At 49.0% G+C, this 17,767-nt stretch overlaps 1 protein-coding gene across 1 annotated transcript in view; it reads left to right on the top strand.

The window, feature by feature from the left end:
- RIMS4 (regulating synaptic membrane exocytosis 4) overlaps positions 1-17,767 on the top strand; it is a 70,020-nt gene that overhangs the window by 34,659 nt on the left and 17,594 nt on the right. Inside the window, exon 2 of the mRNA XM_043884898.1 lies at positions 11,349-11,487. Coding sequence (XP_043740833.1) covers positions 11,349-11,487 — 139 coding nt within the window. The remainder of the gene's footprint in view (positions 1-11,348; positions 11,488-17,767) is intronic.

The raw sequence follows: 17,767 nt of genomic DNA, 5'->3' as shown, positions 1-17,767 counted from the left end.
CCAGAGTAAGTGGGGATGTGAGCTGTGACCTTGGTGATGCAGAGCAGACTCAAATTTGTATCCCCAAAAAGGAGGCATGGAGACAGTTTCAGTTCACTTCAGTCGTTCAGTTGTATCTGACTTTGTGACCCCATGGACTGCAGCACGCCAGGCTTCCCTGTCCATTATTAACTCCCGGAGTTTACTCAAACCCATGTCCATCGGGTCAGTGATGCCATTCAACCATCTCATCCTCTGTCGTCCCTTTCTCCTCCTGCCTTCAATCATTTCCCAGCATCAGGGTCTTTTCTAAGGAGTCAGTTCTTTGCATCAGGTGGCCAGGTACTGGAGCTTCAGCTTCAGCATCAGTCCTTCCAATGAATATTCAGGACTGATTTCCTTTAGGATGGACTGGTTTGATCTCCTTGCAGTCCAAGGGACTCTCAAGAGTCTTCTCCAACACCACAGTTCAAAAGCATCAATTCTTCGGTGCTCAGCTTTCTTTATGGTCCAACTCTCATCCATACATGACCACTGGAAAAACCATAGCTTTAACTAGATGGACCTTTGTTGGCAAAGTAATGTCTCTGCTTTTTAATATGCTGTCTAGGTTGGGCATAGCTTTTCTTCTAAGAAGCAGGTGTCTTTTAATTTCATGGCTGCAGTCACCATCTACAGTGATTTTGGAGCCCAAGAAAATAAAGTCTCTTATTGTTTCCATTGTTTCTGCATCTATTTGCCATGAAGTGATGGGACTGGATGCCATGATCTTCGTTTTTTGAATGTTGAGTTTTAAGCCAACTTTTTCACTCTGCTCTTTCACTTTCATCGAGAGGCTCTTTAGTTCCTCGTCACTTTCTGCCATAAGGGTGGTGTCATCTGCATATCTGAGGTTATTGATATTTCTCCCAGCGATCTTTATTCTAGCTTGTGCTTCTTCCAGCCCAGTGTTTCTCATGATGTACTCTGATATAAGTTAAATAGGCAGGGTGACAATATACAGCCTTGACGTACTACTTTCCCATTTTGGAACCAGTCCATTGTTTCTTGTCCTGTTTTAACTGTTGCTTCCTGACCTGCATACAGATTTCTCAGGAGGCAGGTCAGGTGGTCTGGTATTACCATCTCTTTCAGAATTTCCAGTTTGTTGTGATCCATACAGTCAAAGGCTTTGGTGTAGTCAATAAAGCAGAAGTAGATGTTTTTCTGGAACTCTCTTGCTTTTTCTAGACAGTTTACTTGATTGATACATATTTGTGTGTCATATACTAAATAGTGCTTACTATGTGCCAGGCCTTATTCTAAGTACTTAAGAGAAAAAATGCTAACTAATTTAATCCTCATAGACATCCTACGAGGCACGTACTATTATAGTCTTCATTTTTTTAAGAGGAGAAAACTGAGATACAAGTTAAATAATTTGCCCAAGGTTGCACTACTAATAATGTGACTGGGGCCAGCTATACAACCCAAGTCATCAGGCTCCATTGTCCATGCTTTGATTTTTTTTCTTTTTTGGTTGCACCACGTGGCATGTAGGATCTCAGTTCCCAACCAGAGATTGAACCTGGGCCCACAGCAGTGGAAGCGCAGTCTTAACCACTGGGCCACCCGGGAATTTCCATCCATTGTCCGTGCTTTTAACCACTATGCTTTGCTGCCTCTTGAAAACGCTTCAGAAACAGTCATGAATGGCTGTTTACTGTGATAAGGAGCTGAGAGGCTGGTAATTAAGAGTCCATGCATGCTAAGTCACTTCAGTCATGTCTGACTCTTTGTGACCCTATGGACCATAGCCCACCAGGTTCCTCTGTCCATGGGATTCTCTAGGCAAGAATATTGGAGTGGGTTGCCGTGCCCTCCTCCAGGGGATCTTCCGCACCCAGGAATCGAACTCATGTCTCTTAGAACTAGCATCACCTGAGACCTGAATCCTAATGCCAACATGACTATTGCCCCATGTCCCTCGTGGGCCTCAGTAGCCCTTCTGCGCGAGGAAGGCATTGCTGTGGATGACCACTAAGTTCCACCCAAAAGAAATTTTCTCTGATTTTAAGGGAAGGCAGATGTTGCCAGTTCTGGAGAGAAGAGGGGGAAGGGAAAGGGTTCTTACTGAGGGTTTGTGCTTCCTTGACCTGTCCTTGGAGACACAGCCAGAAGCAGCATCAGGGCTGTGGAGGCCCGAGTTCCTGCATGTCAGCTCAGTCCTTGGTTTTCAGATGAGTTTTAGGACCTGGGCAGGGGGGAGACATGAGACTTGAAGTCATTGGGAATGGCTAGGTCAGGAAGAGGCTGACCATGGAACTGCTAGGGTATTTATCTCAAAGGGACAGGAAAGGCAGGAGCTGTGGGAAGGGAGAGCAGTGAGCCCCAGGGGATTATCCTAGTTTGAAGTAACCTTCTGACCCAGAGCTCTATGTATGGAGGACTTCACAGTCTATCATATGGACTGAGGGAGGACCACTCACAGACATGGGATTATACTGTGGACAGTGACATGGTTAGGGGTTTTAGAGCCTGGGGACCTGCAGCAAGTCATATAACCTATCTCAGCTTTGGGCTTCTCATTTAGAAAACAAAGCTGTAAAGAAAGATCCATCTTGGATAAAATGTCAAAGTGGAGAATGGTCGTGTTCTTTCCCCCTTCTCCCTCCCGTTACCACATCACTGCAGTCTTAAGTGCTTAAGAATATATGGTCTTACAGAGATCTGGATTTAAAACCTGGCTCTGTCTTGTCTTCTGTAACCTTGGGCCAGTTGCTGAACTGTTTTGAGCTTGGCTCCTTTTTGTACAGTTAGGATAATGATACTTGACTCTCAGAGTTATGGCTAAATTTTACATGTACACACACATGTAAGAACATATATAAGTAAATAAATATATATTTATAAATTTATAATTTGTATATTGGGCTTTCCAGGTGGTGCTAGTGATAAAGATCTTGCCTGCCAGTGTAGGAGACATAAGAGATAGAGGTTTGATCCCTGGGTCGGGAAGATCCCCTGGAGAAGGAAATGGCAACATACTCCAGTGTTCTTGCCTGGAGACTCCCATGAACAGAGGAGTCTGGCAGTCTGTGGTCCATGGGGTCACAAAGAGTCAGCCATGAATGAAGTGGCCTGGCATACACACACATGCACAATTTGTATATTATAATTTATATTAATTTAACATACATAAGGGCTTCCCTGGTGGTTCATTTGGTAAAGAATCTGCCTGCAATGCGGGAGACCTGGATTCCATCCCTGGGTTGGGAAGATCCCCTGGAGGAGGGCATGGCAGCCCACTCCAATATTTTTGCCTGGAGAATCCCTGAGGACAGAGGAGCCTGGTAGGCTCCCGTCCATGGGGTCGCAAAGAGTTGGACACGACTGAGCGACTAAGCACAACACATGTAAAATGCCATGTGTATATATATATATATAAACAGTGTCTGCTAAAGAGTAAGTGCCAGAAATAATGTCAACTAATAATTTATCCTGTTTCTTCATGGATACTTGCTTTTGAGAGGAGGTACAGTAACACATTCATACTCAGTATGGACAACTGAATGAGACTTACTTGTTTTCTTTACTGGAGGATTTACACATTTCTTGAGGATGTTCTAAAAATAAAAGCAATTCAATTAAACACACTGTTAGTGGGATGGGCAATGCTGGGTGCTGTCCATGGTTCTGAAGGGAAATGAAGGCGGAATGAGCTTACACAGTAGACAGGATATCAAGTAGGTTGACCAAGGACTGTATTTCAAGGTGCAGTGGAATAGATACCCAATAAGAGTGAAGATGAAGTGCCCCCTGGGACTCAGAGAGCTTGAGCAGAGAAGGTTTTGTGGAAGAGATGGCATTTGAATTCTGTGATAGAGCATAGTGAGTTTAGTGGTTCATTAAAAACATGAGTCAGAAAGACATGGGCTTGAATTCCAGTTCTGCCCTTGGTAGCTGTGTGTGTCCTTGGGACGGTTACTTAATCTTATTTATCCTCATTTTCTTACCCTCTAAAATGGGATAGTAGTTATCTCACAACTTATTATGAGAATTAAAATGAGAAGATGCCTATGTAAAACACTAGGCATAGCATCTGGCACAGTGGTGATACTAATAGTTTTTTGGTGATACTAATGTTAATAATAGTCATCTTCTTGAGTACTTACTGTGTGCCACAGCCCACCTAGGATGTCCAGAGGATTAAATGCCATTATTTTATTACATTACCTTATTATACTTAATCCTCCTAACAGCCCTAAGAGTTTGGTGAGTTCCTGATAAACTATTATTTAAAGCTTAACTCTGGAGTATGGTTAGAATTTTGATAGGGAAAATGAGGATGGCAGGAAAGTAAAGGAGAGAGAATGGGGCTGAGGAAGCTATTGAGGATGTACCTGGAGCAAAGAGGTGCTCAGCTGGGCTGGAGTGCAGAGATGGACAGGAAACCAGGACAGATGGAGGGGAATCAGGTAATGGAGAGTTGTGAATACCTGGGTGTGAAGGGGGTACCTCATTTGAGGGGCAGTGGGGAGCCATTCTAATGTTTTAAATAGGATCATGGCATGAGGTTATGATTTATTTATAAATTTATATTTTACCTCCATTTCCATTTTAGAATTCATACATTTAACTATAAAACCTTGAAAAGATACCACAGCCTACAAAAGAGAAATAAAATATCCCCACTGGGCTGATTGGAGTGTAAATTGGTACAGCTCCTTTGGAAAATCATTTGGCAAGCTGAAGAGATGCTTGCCCTATGACCCAGCAGTTCCACCCTTAGGTATATTTCTGAGATACATAGGTACAAATATTCAGCAAAGGCCATGCACTAAAGTAATCACAGCAGGATTATTTCTAATAGCCCCAGCCTGGGGGAAAAAAATGAAATGCCTATCAACAGTACAATGGATAAGTAGGTTGTGCTACAGAATATTCATAGAGTGAAAGACTGTATAGCAGTGATGATAAACAGTCTACAGGTACGTGCAACAATGCGGGTGCATCTCATATAGTCAATATAATGTTGAGCAGAAGAAGCCAGCCCCGCCCCCCCCCCCCCAAAGACCATGCTCTGTGTATAAAGTTTAAAAACAGACAAAACTAATATCCGATGTTTGAGAACAGGATAGTGGCTGCCCTCATGGAGCAATATAGCCTAGAAGACTGGGCACTGTGGACCTCAGGGGTCCTGGCAACGCTGTTTCTTCATCTGGCTGCTGGTTACACAGGTGTTTACTTTGCGAAAACCCATCAAGCTGTACACTAAAGGTTTGTTCACATTTCTGTCTGTATCATATACTTAGATGAAAAAGTCACAAAAGGACTGCCCTGGTGGTTCAGTGGTTAAGAATCTGCCTGCCAAAAAAAGAATCTGCCTGCCAATGCAGGGGACACGGTTCAGTCTCCGGTCTAGGGAGGTTCCATGTGCCACGGAACAGCCAAGCCTACTAAAGCCCGAATGCCCTAGAGCCTGTATTCTAAAGACAAGCTTCCGCATTGAGAAACCCGTGCCTTGCAACCAGAGTAGCCATTGCTCTTGGCGATTAGAGAAAATGCAGCAAGGAAGACCCAGTGCAGCCAAAGATTAATGAATTTTTAAAAAGTTACCAGGAAAACAATCTTCTCACATACCCTCTAACGATCTTTCTTCCTATCGTTATTCCCCATTAACAGTTTGGGTCACATCCTCCCAGGTTTTTCTGTGTCTATGCATAAAGAGAAGGATAAAGCTACATACACTATCTATAGCTTTACAAAAATGGTCTTCTGTTTTACATACCGTCCTGCAGCATGCTTTTTTAACTCCACAATATGCTGAGGCAGTCTTTCTATGTCACTGTAGATGTAGGTCTTGATGATTCTTTCTAACATTTGCAGTGTTTTATTGTGGGGATGTGCCGTTTAGTCAAGCCATCCCCATTGACAGACCTTTAATTCCAGCATTTCATTGGTGTAAATGATACTGTGGGGAAGTCTCTTCTTGCATAGCTTGGTGTACTTGTCTGTTTGTGAATTTATGAATTACTAGGAAGGGAATTTCTTGGTCTGAAGTGGTATTTTAAGATTGTTAATCTGTTAATGACTTGCTGAGTGGGTGGGTTGGAAGCAGGGAGACTAGTTAGGAGGTTGTTAAAATAATTTAGACTTGGGGTAATTAGGGTGGTTGGCAGCGAAAATGGACAGAAAAGGAGAGAGCTAAGAGATATTAAGGGCAAAGATTTGATACAACCTGGCATCTAATGAGAAAGGGGGAAAGGTCAGAGATGTCCTTGGGGGTTCTGAGTCTGGGTGGCTGGGAAAATTGGGAACAGAAGTCAAAAAGAATTGTTTGCGGGGAGTGGGGTGGGTCAAGTTGCATTCAGGGAGCCAGTTATCATCGAGGTAGTGATGTCCAAAATGCAGTTGGAAGAATTGCTCTCTTTTGATATATAATTTTATTTATTTATGGCCGTGTTGGGTCTTTGTTGCTGCAAGGGCTTTTCTCTAGTTTCAGTAAGCAGGGGCTACTCTCTAGTTGTGGTGTCTGAGCTTCTCATTTTCTTTTTTTGGGGGACATGTGACGCAGTTTGTGGGATCTTAGTTCTGCACCAGGGATCGAACCTGTGCCCCCCTGCATTGGAAGCCTGGAGTCTTAATCACTGGACCGCCAGAGAAGTCCCACGGTGGCTTCTCTTGTTGCAGAGTATGGGCTCTGGGGCGTGTGGGTTTCAGTAGTTATAGCTCCTGAGCCCTAGAGCACAGGCTTAGTAGTTGTGGTTGCTTGTGGGGTCTTCCCAGACCAGGCATCGAACCCAGGTCTCCTGCACTGGCAGCCGGATTCTTTACCACTGAGCCACCACAGAAGCCCCAAAGTATTGCTCTTGATAGAGTTAAGGGCCGCAGATTGAGGCGTAGGATTCCTTTGCTTAGGGTGGTGCTCATGGGGGAGGGGAATGAAATCAGCCAGGGAGAGCCTCTAAAGAGAACGAAAACCTAAGGACTGGGTAGCCAGGGTCTCATGTATAGGGTGCTGGCAATGCTGAGGCACAGGAGGGGTCTACTAGAATCCACCGTCACGGAGGCCAAGGGACGGGTCTGAAGTGACTGTCATTCGAACGATGAAGTAATCAGTTGCCTGCATTAGTCTCCCTCCTATTAGCCTCCCTGGTGAGTGCTGTCATTGCATCTTTTTCTTGCTCCGCGAAACCCTTTACATACTTGCGATTAATCAATGTGATCCTGTGTTGAATGTCCACCTCCACCTCTGAACTGTGAGTTCCAGGGAGGCAGGAACCCCTTCTTTCTTGTTCCCTCTTCCGTCCTCATCAGGTGTGTGTTTAGCACGTAGTCGTGTTGGTACCCGAAAAGTTGCTGCTGGGGTTTGATGGGACTCTGGCCGTCCACACACACCCTCTGCCTGCTGCCTTCCCCCACCCCCAGCTACACACACACAAACACACACACATTCACTCCACACAGGTTGGGAGAGGAGGGACTTCAAACCCGCAGGGTACAGCAGGCAGGAGTGGGTCGCCAAAAGTAGGTCATCCACACTCCATTTACTCATGCATCACTGTGGCCAGCTTGAGGGCAGCCTCACAGCTGAAACCTGAAGGGTACAGGACTCAAACCCGGGGTCTCTTCAGTGGAGCCTTCTGATAACCATGGACGACAGAACCTCTCATCTGACCCCGTTAACCATCCCCTCGGAACTTCACGCCTTCATCTTTGTGCATCTGCTCTTTTCATCACCGGTTTTCTTGGAGGGAATGGTGTTTCCATTGTGGTGCTGGAACCCACCTGTGCAATGATGTTTGAACCTTAACTTCCTTAGGATAACAGCTTAGCTACGTGTTTTAGGTCAAGGTTCCCCAAGGGGACCCAGAGATGAGATTTGTGTGTAGGTGTGTATCCCCGGTGTAGGGAGGGTGTTGTCCTTGGACATGACTGTGCATGCGTGTGTGTGTGTGAGTGGAGGGATGTTCCTCTGTGCCTGTGAGTCTGTGTGAACACGTGTGTGTTTCTGAATCTTTCTGTGCCCCTGACCCTGCTGTACACAGAGAAACAGAGAACTATTGGGAGAGGGACTTCAGATACAAATGAGGGAAAGAGCAAGGGGTGGTATGACAGGAAACAGACAGAGGGAGACACGCCTTCCCCCATAAGGACAAGAAACAGCAGAGTGACACACGCGGACACACAGACACACACGCACGCACGCTGTGTCAGTTTCCCGGTGGGCTTTCTGGAGTGGGTTGGTGTACACTTCTTGCGGTGATGCGTCTGTGTGTGCCGGGCACATGCCCAGACACCTGCCCATTGAGCCTCAGAAGCAGAATGGCAGGGGTGCAGAGACCCAGGGGTGCGTGCGTGCTAAGTCACTTCAGTTGTGTCCGACTCTGCACGACCTTATAGGCTGCAGTTCCCCAGGCTCCTCAGTGCGTGGGGTTCTCCAGGTGAGAAAGCTGGGGTGAATTGCCATGCTCTCCTCCAGGGCCGAGACCCATGGCAATACACAAATGTGGACACTTAGACGTCGGTTAACAAACTGCATCTTTGCAGGTATATTCCTCCACGTGTGTGTGTGTGATTTTCTGAGTACGTGGGCATCTGTGTGCCTGAATTACGCAGATGTGTGTAGGAGAGAAACATGTGGGTACACCCTCTGAGAAGCACACACAAAGCATCTATATCTCTGTGTGTTTACGCACATGTCTGTCTGCCTGCAGGTCAGGGAGGAAGGGGGCACCATCGCTGAGTTGGGAGGAGGAAGACAGGGAGAAGTCCAGCAGGAGGTGCCCCGGCCTCGCCCTCTCTCCTCACACAGACCCAGCTCCCCATCCTCTTACTCAGCAGGATGATGGGGTTTGGGTGGGTCCATTTGCGAGCACTGCTGAAGGCCCTGAGGTCTATCAGCTCATCCCAGACTCTGGGGAGGCAGGGAAGACCCCACTAAAGGTCCACCTCCACCCCTAGAAGCCACACCCTCCAGGGTGGTGGGGGACGTAAAGCTTGCCCTGATCACCAGGCTGTGGAGCACAGAGCAAAGAGACCCCTTTGGGGTCAAATCCTCACCCCCATGCCTCCACTTCCACCTTCTGGGCCTAGGGCATGGACCAGCCCCTTAACCCCATGTCCTCGGTGCTAAATATGGAGGAAGCAGGAGCAACTGCTTCCTGGGTGACTGAGGATTAGCCCCACTCTCAGGGCGGATACCCGTTCATCCAGCAGTTGCTACTTGAGCACTTCAAAGGCTAGGCGCTTCCCTCCTAGCTCAGTTGGTAAAGAATCTGCCTGCAATGTTGGAGACCTTGGTTTGATTCCTGGGTTGGGAAGATCCACTGGAGAAGGGATAGGCTACCCACTCCAGTTTTCTTGGGCTTACCTGGTGGCTCAGCTGGTAAAGAATCTGTCTGCAGGGCACAGTGCAGGAGACCTGGGTTCGCTGCCTGGGTTGGGAAGATTCCCCTGGAGAAGAGAAAGGCTACCTACTCCAGTATTCTGGCCTGGAGAATTCTGTGGACTGTATAATCTGTGGAGTCGCAAAGAGTAGGACACAAGCGACTTTCACTTTCACTTTCCAATAGCTAGACTCCGTTCTTGGCCCTGGGGCTTCAACATTCGACACAGTGAAATTCGCTGTCCTCACGGGGTTTACCTTCTGTATGGAGGAAGCTAGTCAGTAAACCGATGGTGTAGAACACATCAGAGGTGGTGAGCATCAGGAAGAAAACCACGGCAGGGCACGGGGCAGAGAGAGGCCGGGCCAGGAGAGGATCAAGGACAGCTTGGATAGGATGATGTTTGCTCACAGTGGAAGCGAAAGTGAGAGCTGCCGGATGGGGAGAGGATGGTGAGAGGCAGTGAATAGAAGGGCAGAGGATCGGACTTCCTTGGCTGGCCAGTGGTTAGGATTTCATACTTCCCCTGCAGGGGACATGGGTTCAATCCCTGGTCAGGGAACTAGGATCCTACATGCCATATGGTGTAGCCAAAAAATTGAAAAGAAGGGCAGAGGACCACGTTGTTCTCCCATTTTACAGTGGAGGAAATGAAGGCACAAGGAGGTTAATAATTTGCCCAGAGTCTCACTGTCAGTGAGAAGGAGACCCAGGACTTAAACCTGGGGCGGTGTGGTTTGAGCCAGTCATCTAATTGGGTGATCCTCAACCAAGGGTGATTTTTGTTCCCACTCCAGGGGATGTTTGGCCATGTCTGGAGACATTTTTGGCTGCCACGACTGACCTGGAAGGAGGACTAGCATTTATGGGCAGAGGCCAGGGAGACGGGTTAGACCTCCCACAGTGCACAGGACAGCCTGACCGCTAAACAATAATGTGTCCCCTTGCCAACTGTGCTGAGGTAGAGAAACCCTGGTTTAAATCCACGAAAAGCGCTTGACAGAGAATATGATACATCGTAGGTGCTCGATAAATAGTAGCTGAAAAGGAAGAGGGAAATAATTTGGAGAAGATTGCAGGGCAGAAATGAATTCAAGAAACAGTACATGTTGGATGAACCTAGAGAATATTATACTTAGTGAAGTAAGTCAGACAGAGAAAGACAAATACTATATGATAAACCCTATATGTGGAATCTAGAAATAATACAAATGAATCTATATACAAAGCAGAAACAGATTCATAAACATAGAAAAGAAACTTGTGATTACCAAAGGGGAGAGAGGGAGAGATTGGGAGTATGGGATTAACAGATTCAAGCTACTGTACATGAAATAGATAAGCAACAAAGATGTACTGTACAACAGAGGGAATTAATTATAGGACTTCCTGGTAGTTCAGCTGGTAAAGAATCCGCCTACCATGCAGGAGACCTGGGTTCGATTTCTGGATCGGGAAGATCCCCTGGAGAAGGGAATAGCTACCCACTCCAGTGGAATTGCCTGGATAATTCCATGGACAGAGGAGCATGGCAGGCTGCAGTCCATGGGGTTGCGAAGAGTCAGACACGACTGAGCGACTTTCACTTCACTTCACTTCTTCACAGGGAATTATATTTGATATCTTGTAATAACCTATAATGGAATTTAATTTAAAAAGAAAAAAAAACCTGAATCACGTTGCTGTATACCTAAAACTAATACAATGTTGTAAATCAACTATGCTTCAATTTTTTTTAAAAAAGTACATGTAAATGAATCTGCCAGTTAATAGAACTCATGTGATGCTGTTTGATGGGTGAGTATTTGGGCAAGCTACCCCTGGGAGGGTGCGTGCAGGTGAGGCTGGTGGTTGGAGGAGGTTGATGAACCAGGTGGGGCGTGAAAACCCACGCTGGGCAGCCACCAGCCTCTGAAAGACTAACCAGAGGACTGGTCTCTCTGTTCTCTCCCACCCCGTGTATCTCTCCCCGTCTCTCTGGACCACTCTGCCCGGAAGGGGACAGCCGGAGGTTGAAGGGGGCCATCCAGAGGAGCACGGAGACTGGCCTGGCTGTGGAGATGCCCAGCCGGACCCTGCGCCAGGCCAGCCACGAGTCCATCGAGGACAGCATGAACAGCTACGGCTCCGAGGGCAAGTGAGTGTGGGGCCCACGGTCGTCTCGGGTGTGGGGGTGGGCGGGAGGGACGGAGCAGTGCCCTCTAGGAGCCCTGGGTCAGCCTCAGGCCAGGAGGGGTGCTCACTCTGGGCTCCTGGGTCATCCTCAGCCTCGGAAGGGAGGTGATGAAAGCCAACGATTCTCCGAGGAGGCGTGAGTGGGGCATGGATCTGGTACCCAACTATCTGGGTCTCAACCCTAGCTCCACTGCTCACTGACGGTGTGATCCTGGGCAAGTCACCTCTCTGTGCCTCGGTTTTCTCATCTATATCATGGAGACAGTAGTACCAACCTCATAGGGGGTGGTAGGAGGGTTAAATGGGTTCATATTTATAAAACGCCTGGCACAGTGGCTGCCACAGCAGAGGTTAATGAAGAAAGGGGATTGAGAGGGGTTTTGTTGGGATGGGGGTTATTTCCTCTTTAACTCTCTTAGTTGCCTTAAATCCCAATTGGTTTTTAAAAATATGTACTACTGCCTGATAAGGAGTTTCACACACATCAAGTCATAGCACATGAGGTCCAGCTGGCTCCTCGCCTGTTTCTCTCCCCCGGCTGTACATCAGAATTGCCAGGAACTTGTTACAAATACCGATCTTGGGACCCTGAATCCAAGCCACTGACTCAGACTCCATAAGGGCAGAGCTTGGGAGTTCCAATTTTAAAAGACTCCCTGGGACAAGATCAGTTTCGACTGGGGCTCTCACTGTCGGGCTTCCCTGGTGGCTCAGGCTGTAAAGAATCTGCCTGCAATGCGGGAGACCCGGGTTGAATCCCTGGGTGGGGAAGATCCCCTGGAGAAGGCAGTGGCTACCCACTCTAGTATTCTTGCCTGGAAAATCCGATGGACAGAGGCGCCTGGTGGGCTGCAGTCCATGGGGTCGCAAAGAGTCGGACACAACTGAAGCGACTGACATTGCACTTTCACTTTGAGAATTTGGGGAAAGCTTGGAGCCTGCTTTCCCCTGATAAATACGCAGATGTGCACCCTAACACACGCACACCACACACACTCATTCTCACATGCATGGTCACACAGACACATTTCATTTTAACTGTAGGGGGGTCCCAGATTCCCCTAAACCCCCCTGCCAAAGAAACTGTGGTCCACAGTGACTTCTTCATTGTACAGACCAGGGCACTCAGTGAGGTTGAGGGGCTTGGCCGGGATCACACAGCACGTTCATAGGTCTGGAACCCAGGCATCCAGACTCTTAGTGGGGCTTGTATCATGGCACCCCATTGCTTCATTATCTCAGCCATCCTCAGCCAGGGACGACAGGGGTATCATGACCCTTCTCAAGCACACGAGAAGACTGGGGCGTGGAAAAGTTAAGCTCCCTGCTGTCCAGTATGGTAGACCCCAGGCACATGTGACTATTTAAGTGTAAGTGAATGAAGATGAAATATTCTGTTCCTCTGTCGCTCTCGCCGTATTTCAAGTGCTCAGTGGCAGCCTGTGTTCAGCATCCACCGTATTGGACTGTGCAGGCGTTGGACATTTCCATCAGCGCAGAAAGTTCCACTGGATGGTTCTGGCTGAGTGGCTCGTCCACAGGCAGACACCCTCCAGTTTCTGCCCTGCCTTGCAGCTGGGGGCTCTGCCGCCTGAAAGCCTTCCCGCCCCCAGCCCCTCCTAAACTGGGCATCTCCGGTCTCTCTGAATGGCCTTGCCTTGGCAGATGCTGCTGGTCCGCCCACCTCCTAGGGAGACTTTCCGGAGGGCGAGAAGAGGAGGAGGACATGCGGAAGGCAGAGGGAGAAGAGGAGGATGAAGGGAACAAATGTTTGCTTTAACCTGAGAAACTCGGCAAGACAGCGAAACTTGGAGGGAGGCAGTCTAGGCGTCAGGGTAGCAGTGGGTCCCTGCTGAGTTTCAGGGGATTGGGAGATTTGGGTCCTGGTCCCGGCCTGGCCACTGACCCCCAGTGGCCTTGGGCATGTCCCTAGTCCTCTTTAAGCTTTAAGGAGGCTGAGACACGTCTCGTCTGTTAGCCTCATGGGCAGGTCAGAGGACCAGGTTGAGGAGGTGGTATCATGGTGCAGGGAACAGCAGCAGGGGGTCAAACCTACATTCCAGTTTTCCAGAAGAGGAGCTGAAGGCTCAGAGAGGCCACAGGACTTGTCCACGGGGAGCAGCATAGGAGGGCGTCGTGAGGAAGAAAGAAAATGATGCCTGCACGTGACAGATGCTTGGGACGTGGCTCTTGTCGTTTGCTGTCACCTGCTTTAAGGGCCCACAGAGTCAGATTATATTACAAACATGTTTAAAGTCAGGACTCTGGAGTCAGACCGTACTGATTGGGCCTCATTTCTGCTTCTTCAGAGCTGTGTGACTTTGGGGGAAGTTACTTTACCTCTCTGAGCCCAGTTTCTTCATCTATAGAAAGAGGTCCAGAATAGTACAGACCATTAATAGAGCTGTTGTGGGGATTCAATGAACTAACATATGTCAAAGCACTTAGAACAGTGGCTGGCACATTGCAAGCATTTTTGTTATTATAGGTATTACCGTTGTTTGTCAATTCAGCCACTGTTATTTGGGCATTTTGCTCCTTGTTATAATTGTGTCTAGAATGTGCTTAGCACAAGGTAAGCATGGAATAAATGTTGGCGGTAATGATTATGATTTTTAAAAAATTTCTTTCTTTACTTGGCTGTGCCAAGTCCTTGTCGAGGCATGCAGGATCTTTAGTTGTGGCATGTGGGTTCTAGTCCCCTGACCAAGGGTAGAACCTGCGCCCCCTGCTTTGGGAGCACAGAGTCTTAGCCACTGGACCACCAGGGAAGTCTCCTGTGATGATTATTATGATTGTTAAAAGGTTTGTGGTGGGTGTCTTGAGACAGTTGAGGAAGGATCAGGTGGATTTGAGGGTCCTTTGTCCCGCAGAGGGGAGAGTCTTGCCCTCCTGAGAGGGACTAGGTCTTGGTGGAGCCCAGCCAGCTGCTGCTACCCACCCCCAACACGCACCTGGCTGAGGAAGGGAGGTCGAAGGGACGGGGGGACAGGTGGGGACACTGAGCGGTAGTTGGCCTCCTCTTTGTTTTGGAGATATTTTGGGCACTAGCAGGACCCAGATGCCAGGCTGTGAAACAGGAGGGGGTGTGACCGTCCTCCCCCTGGGCTTCTGCCAGCCCAGCTGAGGCTTACAGAGAGCCAGTGCCTTTGTGCAGCCCCCACCAGCCTGCAGCCCCTGGCGCTTCGGGGCGTGCGTATTCCTGCAAGTGGGCCCAGGGATGCTACCATGTGGGTTTTCATTCAGCACCTACAGTATGCTGGACAGTCGGACTGAGCACCTCGGAGACCCTGCCTTCCACCGACCACTCAACTAGTAGTGTAGTGAGAGCTGCAAAGGACAGGCGCAGAGAACTTTGGAAATGCTGTGTCCTCACTAGGACTCAGGGCTGGGGAAGGGGTGCACATTGTAGTGGGCCATTCTGCCAGTGATGATCCTTGGGCTACAGCTTACACAGTACCAGTTACAGTGGGTTGAGCCCTTGCTGCTCAAAGTGTGATTCTTAGCCCAGCAGCAGCACCATCCCCTGGGACCTTGTTGGAAGTATAGCATCTCTTGGTACTTCCCTGGCGGTAGAGTGGTTAAGACTCCACAGTTCCACTGCAGGGGGGCGGGGTTCCATTCCTGGTGCAGGAACTAAGATCCTAAGATCCCGCCTACTGTGTGGCACATCCAAAAAAAAAAAGAAATGCATCATCTCAGGCTTCTAACAAGATCCCCAGGTGTTTCATGGGTTAAGGTTGAGAAGCTCTGGCTTAAGGGTAATAATGTTCTAGAGCGAACACTTTATAGGAGCACTTGCTATGGGCAGACACTGTGCTAACTGTTTTTACATTTATTGACTCATTTAATTCTCCCAGTAACCTGATAACCCTGGAACTGTTAGTATCCTCATGTTACAAATGAGGAAATGAAAGCCAAGAGAGGTTAATTAAATTGCTCAAGGTCACATAGCCAGAGTGGCTTCCCTGGTGGCTCAGACGGGAAAGAATCTGCCTGCAATGCAGGAGACCCAGGTTCGATCCCAGGGTTAGAAAGATCCCCTGGAGGAGGGCATGGCAGCCCACTCTAGTATTCTTGCCTGAAGAATTCCATGGATGGAGGAGCCTGGTGGGCTACAGTCTGTGGGGTTGCAAAGAGTCAGACATGACTGAGCAACTAACAGTTTCATACAGCCAGTGAGTGACATCAATTTTGGGGATTCAAATCTAGCATTTGGAGTCTGCCCTTAGCCATTCTACTCGACTCCCTCCCTCATTTAATGGCTGTGTCTATCAGGATTTCCAGAGGTGGATGCTTCCAGCATGGTTTGGTGGCTCAGTGGTCTCTCCATCTTTTACCCTCTGCAGACTTCAGCATGGTGGACCAGTCATGGTTTATCCTTGGGGACTGGGGAATGGTTTTCCTTTCCAGTGCCCCTTTCTGCCTGATGGAAAAGTTGGTTCTGCATGTTAAGGATGGAAGGGAACAGCTATGAGTTGGGCAACCAGCCAAGCTCCCACTCCCCACCTCTCTGAGCATCTCCCCAGATAAAGGGCAAGGACTCAATACTCCTGAGGAAGGGCCAGGAGAACGGTACCTCCCCAGACCCTTCATCCATCCTGAGATACTCCTTGGTGACCATCTGCTTCAGTTTGGATTTCCCAAAACCAGACGCAAGACATGGATTTGAGTGCAAGCATTTCACTTGGAAGGTGGTTCTGGAAAACATGGTGGAGGAACCCATAAGAGAGACAGGGCAAGGGAGGCATCCAGTAACGTGTGTTGAGAAGCCAGCTGCCACTGTGTGTATCCAGAGCTTAACCTTGATGGGGTCTCAGAACCAGCCTGACACAGGTGCCTGAGAGTCACTCCCTGGGAGGCCAGGGAGCTGGGGTATTTATACTTCCACTTTTACTGGTTACTGGTTGACAACTGCTCACGGTTAAGTCTCCTGCCCTTCCTCTGGAAATGAGGGCTCCGGAGACCAGAGAAATTCCTTGTGGGCCAGAGAAACATAGCTAGAGGGATGCAGGTGCCAACAGTTAGAAGTCTGTGAGCACTGACATGGTGGGGGTCAGAGGATATGGGGGATGACAGCAGAATCTAGTACCTTTTCTGAATGCACAGCACCATTGTCTTCCAGGTGCCCAAACCAGAAGGCTCTCCCAGACGCCTCTCGCTCTCTGTCACTCCGTATCCAACTCTTGACTGGGCTCTCCCATTTCACTCCTAATTGTCCTTGACTCCATCCATCCCCCCTTTCCCCCAGCCATGAGGCCAATCATCACTCTTGTCTGGATACCTGCAAGTCTCCTTTGTGGTCCGAACTGGGTGGTCTGTCACTCAGCACTTATTTTCTCTGGATTCTGCCAGATTCCCCCTCCCCCCCCCTCAAGCTGTGTGCCCCAGTTCCATCACTGAACCTCTTGCCCTGCCCTCCGTCTCACCTCCTGGTCTTTGCATACATTGCTCCCTCCCCCTGACACTCTCTTTCCTACCCCTCCTCCCTCTTAGCCCCCTGACTCATTCCTCTTCCAGATCTCAGCTAAGAACATGAATTTTATCCCATGTGCCACCTCCAGCTAATTGATCATGGCTCCCTGAAGTGCTGTGTTGAGAAGGGTTCTGAAGTCCAGTCCAGGCTTGGTGGGAGCGTTGGGGTTGATTGATAGTGTCCGTCCTGGGAGTGGGCAGGGGAAATCCGCCACTCCTCTACCTCCATCCGCAGCTTCCACAGCCGGGTCTTCCCCCACCACAGTGCCCAGCAGTTCTGCTGTACTTGTTACACGTGTCTGTCTGTCCAGGCACTTGAGTCTGGTGCCTGTTCAGTCCGGGGCCTGGCCCGCAGTGGGTGCTGCAAATCTGGATGAGTGATGTGTACCCACATATGCATGCACGCATGCACTCACACGCACACGCACACACATGCCTCTCTTTCCCGCCCCTCCGCAGCCTCCTGCATCGTACATCTGCCCTGTAAACCCACAGCTCTCCACACTGGCTGCCGGAGGCCCTCCTCCTTTCCTCTACCCCTTGTGGTCCTGTGGCGTTTGGGTCATCGGCACACGGCTCCCTGGGTGTCCGGGTCACGGTGCCCACAGCCCTGGAGAGCAGAGTGTGAGCTGACGGCAGGGCCGCTGCAACCGGCCTCAGGGAGGCTTCTGGTCAAGGCTGTCTGCCTCATCACCGAAGGCCCGGGAGTTCAGGTGGTTGGTCAGAACCTCCTTCCCCTTCACCCCTTCTGTTGTTTTGCAGACATC

Source organism: Cervus elaphus, chromosome 23, assembly GCF_910594005.1.
Source record: "Cervus elaphus chromosome 23, mCerEla1.1, whole genome shotgun sequence".
In the NCBI taxonomy this organism is placed as follows: Eukaryota; Metazoa; Chordata; class Mammalia; order Artiodactyla; family Cervidae; genus Cervus; species Cervus elaphus.
The sequence above is the reverse complement of the archived record's forward strand: the minus strand, read 5'-3'. Positions and strand labels throughout refer to the sequence as shown.